The 7,892-nt window shown below is 44.6% G+C and overlaps 1 protein-coding gene across 1 annotated transcript; it reads right to left on the bottom strand.

The window, feature by feature from the left end:
* Positions 1–230: 230 nt before the first annotated feature.
* On the bottom strand, positions 231–5,631 carry LOC136578671 (perilipin-2-like). The gene is made up of 7 exons (XM_066578863.1): positions 5,608–5,631; positions 3,415–3,610; positions 2,961–3,043; positions 2,574–2,826; positions 1,880–2,064; positions 684–818; positions 231–605 (listed from the first exon to the last, which is right to left on the bottom strand). Exons 1-7 carry the CDS (start codon positions 5,617–5,619, stop codon positions 231–233), a joined length of 1,239 nt encoding a protein of 412 aa, XP_066434960.1. The 5' UTR covers positions 5,620–5,631.
* Between the last annotated feature and the right edge of the window lie 2,261 nt (positions 5,632–7,892).

Genomic DNA, 7,892 nt, shown 5'->3' with positions numbered 1-7,892 from the left:
GAGCAGCTGTATGAACACAAGTCAGCAACAGCAAAGAGTTGATGCAGACATTTTATTTTACAAAAAGTGCACATAGTGGTTACATATCAGTGATTCAAATATAGTTGGGTAAGATAGCCAAGAGTAACACTGTTGCTGGCCCTCAGATGGAGAGAACAAGGAGTTGAGTTGGAATGGTGGTGTGGTTGGGATTTGTCCATTTAAGTACAACATTTCTTCACCGGAAGCTTTTAATGCTCCTTCGTGGCAGAGTCTTCCCCAACTGATTCTTGCTCCTCTTGTCTGCCAGCCAGTTGGGGAATGAAGCCCCCTACCAGCCAGTTTAGGGGAGAGTTGTTCAACAAGAGATCCAGCACCTCCTCCAGAGACCCCTTCATGTTTGTGAGCTGCTCCTTAGTGCTGGTTAAGAGGCCAGCAGACATTTCTCTGAAGGAAGAGGCAGCATGGAAGGTCTGATATACATCTGCAGCCGTGGCACTCACATCTTGAGCTTTCTTCTGAAGGCTTTGGGGCAGACCTTGGACACTGGTCACAAGAGACACACATGTGGTTTGTAGCTGGTGACTGAGATTGCGGGCAATAGCCAGAGTGCGGGATTCCATATGCTAGAGAGAGAAATAGACATGTGAGATTCCCAGGGTCCAGATGAAGCTGGCACACACACTATAGGGAATTGGCATTACCTCAGTGCTTTCAGGGTCCCCACCAGCATCTTGTCCTGTGCCTTTACTCCACTCCAGCCACTTATTATAAATCTTCTCCTGTACAGTCTGGATTTTCTGACTGGCATCATCCATGTTCTTTCTTGCATATTCAACCTTGAGAGAATAGGGTAATGTTATATTCACCATGTCTACATGGGAGAGATCGTGGAGGATGCCATCATTACATGGACCTCACTAAGGTTTATGCCTCAGTTACACCAGTATGTCTTATTCCCTTAATATGAGTTCTAGAATCAGCTAGAAACCATTTCCAGAGTAGATTACTTAAACAAAAACATTCAATGATTAAGTGTTATATAGGCATTATTACACCCCATTATATGGTGTCCTAAACATGCCATTTATTAAGGAACCTCTTGAAACTCCTGCAGCATTTCTTGAAGAGCTAGTTGACGTAAGAACATCTAATGCTAGATAAGCAAACAGGCAAACACATGAACTGAATATAGAGGAGTTGAACTTAGTAAATATTTAAGACTAGTCATTTTTGTCTGAAGCTCTAAATATACCAAATCTAATCTGTAATATGGCTTACATTGCAGATGAATAAAGACATTTGCAGGAGTTTTACTGACAAGGGTTTCTGCTAAGCTTCACACTTAAAGGAGATGTCCCGAGGCAGCAAGTGGGTCTATACACTTCTGTATGGCCATAATAATGCACTTTGTAATGTACATCGTGCATTAATTATGAGCCATACAGAAGTTATAAAAAGTTTTATACTTACCTGCTCCGTTGCTAGCGTCCTCGTCTCCATGGAGCCGACTAATTTTTGGCCTCCGATGGCCAAATTAGCCGCGCTTGCGCAGTCCGGGTCTTCAGCTTTCTTCTATGGAGCCGCTCGTGCCAAAGAGCGGCTCCGTGTAGCTCCGCCCCGTCACGTGCCGATTCCAGCCAATCAGGAGGCTGGAATCGGCAGTGGACCGCACAGAAGAGCTGCGGTCCACGAAGGTAGAAGATCCCGGCGGCCATCTTCAGCGGTAAGTATTGAAGTCACCGGACCGCCGGGATTCAGGTAAGCGCTGTGCGGGTGGTTTTTTTAACCCCTGCATCGGGGTTGTCTCGCGCCGAACGGGGGGGGGGGGTTAAAAAAAAAAAACCCGTTTCGGCGCGGGACATCTCCTTTAACAGATCCCTCAGGTAGATTTACTCACCAGGTCAACTGTGATCTGGAGCTGAGCAATGGCTTCCTGGCTTCTGCATTTGGCATCCTTGATCCGGGTCACAGCTTGTTGATAAGCACGTCTGCTGGCCTTGGTAGAGAGGGAACCCAGGCGGACATAGTAGCTGGCCTCATCTTGGGACAACTCAGAGCCTTCTGGTTTAGTTGCTTCCTCAGCTGAAATTAGGTGACATTACAGTTATGTCTATATTGGTTCTTCAAAAGCTTCATCATTATTCAGATCCATGCTTTCAATATAAGCATTTGGTACTAGTGGTGGTAGTGAGGAGGGTATAACTGTAGCTCTTTTACTTCCTGCTGATACCGAGACTATAAGCAATTCAATTGTGCCATTTTAATTACTTTAATATGACTAGCTGTAGTAGTGTTCTTAAAGGGTTTTTGAAGCTCTTCAAGTGATCACCTATCCACAGGATAGGTGATCAGTAGGAGACTGCCACCCAGAACTCCCTAAGAGAAGATCAGTGAGGGTCTTACATGGCAGATGCCCTGCTAATCTATTGATTATCCTACAATAGGACAAGTTTTATTAGAGAACTCAAGAGAAGAGTTCCTCTGACAGAGACTGATGTGCTATAGAACTGCTTTGCAAAGAGATGTTGTACCTCCTGCAATGGCAGCACCAGCATCTCCAAGTCCGCTTCAGAGACCACCCTTCTGCTTACCCAACTCTTCATCTGTCGGCGGCAGGTATTGTTCCAGAAGAGATTCAGACTTGGATAGTGCAATGTCCACACGATCGCTCATCAGCTCCACTACACTGCTTCCCAGGACTGTGCTAATGCTGCCATTTACCACAGCCTTAGTCCTCTCCACACCGTCCTGCACAGCTCCCTTGGTTTTATCCACTACTCCTGTGATCCTCTGAAGAACGGCATCCTTGGCCCCAACAACTGCTTCTGAGGCATTAGCCACCACCTGCCAGAAGAGACATTTATACCCATGAGCTCAAACCCAGCAACCGACCCCGCTATGGTTCACACTGCACTGCTATTACAGAGGTGGTTAGTTTATGGGACATTTATAAGGTCCCCTGGGATTTAATAGCTCACCTTTCCAGAAGGCTGATGCAGAATAGGCAGCTTCTCTTCCATCTTATCTAGGCCAATACAGGCCATGTTGTTAGCCAGAGTAACTGAAGAGGGAGAAAGCATCAGTTTGAAGGATAAAACCATGTACTGATGAGCTACAAGCCAGCAAAAGTCCTGGGGAATAATGCTGAGACTGTTGTAGGACATAACATTTAGCTACTGAGCAAGGAGAGAACAAACTGCATGTCTAATACAAAACCCCAATATCATGGCAGAAGTCAGGGAGTTACAGCAGATTCTTTTTCATCTTCCCAATTCTTAGAGAACCATCACTAACAACATCCCCTCTGCATATTATGAAAAATCTGCATTTCTAGATATGGAAGTCATCTGAAGGCAGAGAAGTAAAGAAAGTCTAATCCCCAGCATCTCAGTCATCAGTGAGGAGGAGATCCTCCTTCCATAGAACACCTACTTTGAGGCTCCAGGTGCTGTAGGAGGGGCTCGGCGCTACTCATAGCCACAGAAGTGATGCTTCTCACACTTGTCTCTGCGACGTCACATACAGATTTCAGGTAGGGATGGTTGTCTTTGGTGGTCACATAGGCAGAAGACACCAGATCATAAGTGGAGCTCACCAATGGGAGGTTCACCAACCTTACCAGTACATTCTAAGGGGGGGACAAGTACAGGGAAGGGTTAAGTGTGTCAACCAGATCTAATCAGACATTAGAAGGAGGTATTTCTAGCTTATACAGTGGAATCCCACCTCTTAAGGTCCAGTGTCCCCCCCCCCCCCCCTTCCATTTTCATACCTCCTTTCAAGTGCCATACACTTAAATTTTTCTACCAAAAGCTATATGAGAGCTTATTTTTCTGTACAAGTAGCATATTTGAGTTAAGACTTATTGTAAGACTATTGTTTTTTCCCTGCCCAAGAGTTATCAATTCCACCATTTTTTAAAAAGTTTTTCATAAAACTCTTTTGTAATTTTTCCATTTAGAGTCACATAACTTAGTTTTCCATGGATTGAGCTTTGAGGGTTTGTCTTATGTGTGGGATACACATGGAACAATACACTGTGCAGGATAAGTAGTGTGTTCAGTTTTTTGTGCAGGTAGTTAGACATTGTTAGTAGTTAAAAAAATAAATATATATATTAGGATCTGAAAAAAAACCCCAAACATTTAAAAATGTATTTCTGCTGCTGTGGATTTCTGCTCCGTACCCCACATGTACACAGCAGATGGGTTGTCTGCATCTTGTAAAGATATTCTGCATGTGAGAGAGTTCCCTCAGGAACCTTTCACACGGGATTAAATGGTCCGCAGGATGCAGCACTAAGGGCTCCTGCACACTTGCGGTTTCCCTGTGCGTTTTTTTTCCACACGATTGTCAATGGGACATTCTAAAGTTAAAAAACGCATCACAAGTTGGTGCTTTGCAATTTTTGTGTGATGCGGTTTTAACATTGGAAAGTCTCATTGACAATTGCACACAAAAAAGAAAAATAAATGTGATATCGTGTGAATAAAAACACGCAGAAAACACACACGTGTGCAGGAGCCCTAATGCTGATTTTGTTGTGTTTTTAACTGCAGAACAGTTTTTTCCACAGGCTTTAATTGGTGATTTACATCTCCTGTATGTTAGAAACTCGCAACAATTCCACAAGACGTCCCTAATTTTGCAGCAGAAAGTTTTTCTACTGGGGAAGTTAGTCTTGCGGTTTTGAAGTAAAGACATGCAGATTTTTAAATGCAGGAAATTCGAGCCCCATACAAATAATATTGTGACATAGAAATATTTTTGTGAAATCCATCTCTTATAAAAGGGCCTTTAAAGTGCTTTCACATGAGCTGGAGTTACACCGCAGGATGCATCACAGATAGCAGCAAATGCTGCTGGTTATCTGCGGATTTTAGTGCAGAGATGAGAGTTAGACCTGCAGATTGTGGCAAAGAAGTCTGCAGCTGTGGATTTGGGTGCATCCTGTGGGATTAATTTAGAGCAGCCTTCCAGAGAAGGATAGCACACTGTGCAGTGTAATACAGGGCAGATTATACACCCAGGTGGAGAGCTCTACCCCAGGAGGTTAAGGCTTTGTTCACACAGGACAGAACTCCCTGTGCAGCGTCTGCAGCCAACATTCTGCAGCACAGATCCCACAGCAGTCCCACCATGGGGCAAATATTGATATGATATTCCCCCCTCATGTGAAGAGGTAGAATCTGCACCCCAAATCTGCTTCTACAGTTGATACACTGAAGATCCAAAACCCCAAACCCGCTCTGCCGGCCAATTCTCAAGTTCTGGGCAGATTCTCTACAACATGCCAACAAGATCTTGTAAGTCTCATCCAGTTTGATACAACTGTAAATGCTGTAGACTTACCACATGGATAGAAAGCCTGCCGTGTGCGATTTTAGCCTTATAGGGGCAGTGCTCATTATGGGGGCACTTCATGTAGCCCCCCCAGAGACAGCAGAGTCTCACAAGGGTCAGCCAGATAGCAGGAAGTTGCGTTTCCTTAAATGGAGGTTTCTCAGCAGCTGATGAAGAAGTTTCTGCCTAGTGGATGTGCTCAGCTCCCCATCATATAGAACAGGGTGTGGATCCATCACCGGCAGTCAGCAATATCCCCATTACAGAACACTCAGTACTTACCTGCTGCTCCATCTCAGCCAGATGACCTGGAATCACCTACAAGAGGGAAGACAGTCAGACAGGAGCTGATAACCCACCACAAGCAGCAACTATCCTGCACCTCCAATCATCACAGACACCCACAGGAAGCCAAAAAAACCCCCAGCAGACCACCCTGCACCTCTAGCCCCAATCACACACCTCCCCATTCATAATGCGCAGAAGTAATGAATGATAGCTCCTTAGGAGTCCACAGACTTATATAAGGCTAACCACACCCACTGGGTAATTGTCTTGGCAGGTGTGATGTCACAGGAGGGGTGGGGCCTCCCAGGATTACAGGTCTCATAACAGGAAGGGTAAAGGGTAAATGGTAGAACAGAGATAGGTATTGTCATGGGTCATTGGGTCTTTTTGCATTTTTTTTTTTTTTTTAAAACATGAAAAACGCAGTGAATACAGATGTAACACGTACGCACCAAAATGCACATATATACAGAGTGTGTTTTTTACAGATCACAATTGCCCGTGAGAATAAGGCCTAAATACTAGAATGTAACGGCAGGAGACATGATAATGTGGAAGTCACATGGGGGAAGACTAAAGGGCACTTTTTTTAGAATAGATTCACATGGGCAATTTTCACACGAGTTCTGTCTGATTGCATTGTGGATGGAGCCCACACGTGAAAATGACACATCGATTTCAATGTGTTTATTCACATGACCGATTCTCCCCTTGCAGCAGTGCTGTGAGATTGAAAAATTGCGGCGTGTCCTACTTTTGGGCAATTCCTAATCTCCCATTAGTTTCTTTGAGGTTGTTAAAAATAATTCCATTGCGTTCGCATGTCATGCACTTTCTATGCACAGGAAAATCACAATTACCCAGATGCAATATGTTTTTAAGCAAAAACGCATTGCAATTGCATCAAAAATCCCGTTTGCAAATGCGATATTGGTCCGAGTTTCTCAGATGGATCTCATACTCACCCGTGTGTATCCGGCCTTACTGGTGGACCTTCAGACTTCTGGCTTTAGTTGCACCTTTATTTGTGAAGCAGCTTGAGCAGAACATTTCCCCATGGCCGTGGGGTGCATCCACAGTGGATCGCAGCTCTGTGGCTTATAGTGGACGAGCAGGAAGCCGCAGCAGCAGCACCGGTGGCAGGGAAAGTCTAACAGAGGTATGACTGAGCATAGATTTATATCAGAGACCACACTGTGCCTGCAAGGTGCTGGTGCTCCTATCCTCCAGCTTCTGCCATGTTTCTTCCTCCTACAAATATGTCATTATGTAAATACAGAGCTACAGCCCTGATGCTTCCACGAGGAGCACACTCCGCCCCCTAGGAGCTGTCCAGCAAAAAGCAAAACTCCTTTATAGTTCCCTTTTCTTTCGGCCTCCTTCACACGGGCGACAAAGTTGCGCAATTTTTTTGTATTGCGACAATGCTACAAATCGCATGTATGTGAAGCCCATGTTTTCCTGCAGGTTCCTTCACATTTGCGACGTTTTGTAACATGCGACATTGTGAATAAAAAACTTTGTGGTTTTCGCGATATGCCTGCGACATGTGATGTCTTGTAGCCCATTTCTCTTCCTTTCTGTTGCATCACATCGCACGAAAACCGTGTTTTCATGCGGTGCGATTCAACTTTGACAGTAAAAAATCCTACTGTCAGAGCCCTAAACTAAGCCCTAGCTGCAGAAAAAAAAACAAAAACAAACCATATATCACCTAGAAGCGCTGTCCGGCTCGGCTCTATCTTCTCCCCGGTCAGTGGCAGTTGTCTTCAGCATCTCTTCTGGACGTGGATTGGAAACTCCCTGCCTCCTGGTAGCGCTGCCACAGTGCTCAGCTAATCAGAGCCAGCGCTCAATGAACCAATCACAACCATTCCATGCCAATCAGAGGCAACGCTTCCTGGTGGCGGTATTTTTCAAATCCCAGAAGACATGTCTGAAGACCAATGCCGGGAACCGGGGAAAAGACGCAACGGAGCCGGACAGCGCTTCTAGGCAATGTACGTGGGTTTTTTTTTGGTTTTTTTCCTGTAGCTAGAAGTTATTTTGGGGGTTGGGCTTATATTTCAAGCAGAAGAGTGCCAGGGAGAAGACGCGCCGGAGCCCCAACAGCACTGATAGGTGGTGATGTGTGTGTATGCATATATATATATATATATATATATATATATATATATATATATATATATACTGTATATATATATACACTTTTTTTTTTACAGCAGTTAAGGATTATTTTCAGGGAAGGGCTTTTATTTCAAGTCCTTCCCCAAAAATCC

This window comes from Eleutherodactylus coqui, chromosome 9 (genome assembly GCF_035609145.1).
Source record: "Eleutherodactylus coqui strain aEleCoq1 chromosome 9, aEleCoq1.hap1, whole genome shotgun sequence".
Classification (NCBI taxonomy): Eukaryota; Metazoa; Chordata; class Amphibia; order Anura; family Eleutherodactylidae; genus Eleutherodactylus; species Eleutherodactylus coqui.
The sequence above is the reverse complement of the archived record's forward strand: the minus strand, read 5'-3'. Positions and strand labels throughout refer to the sequence as shown.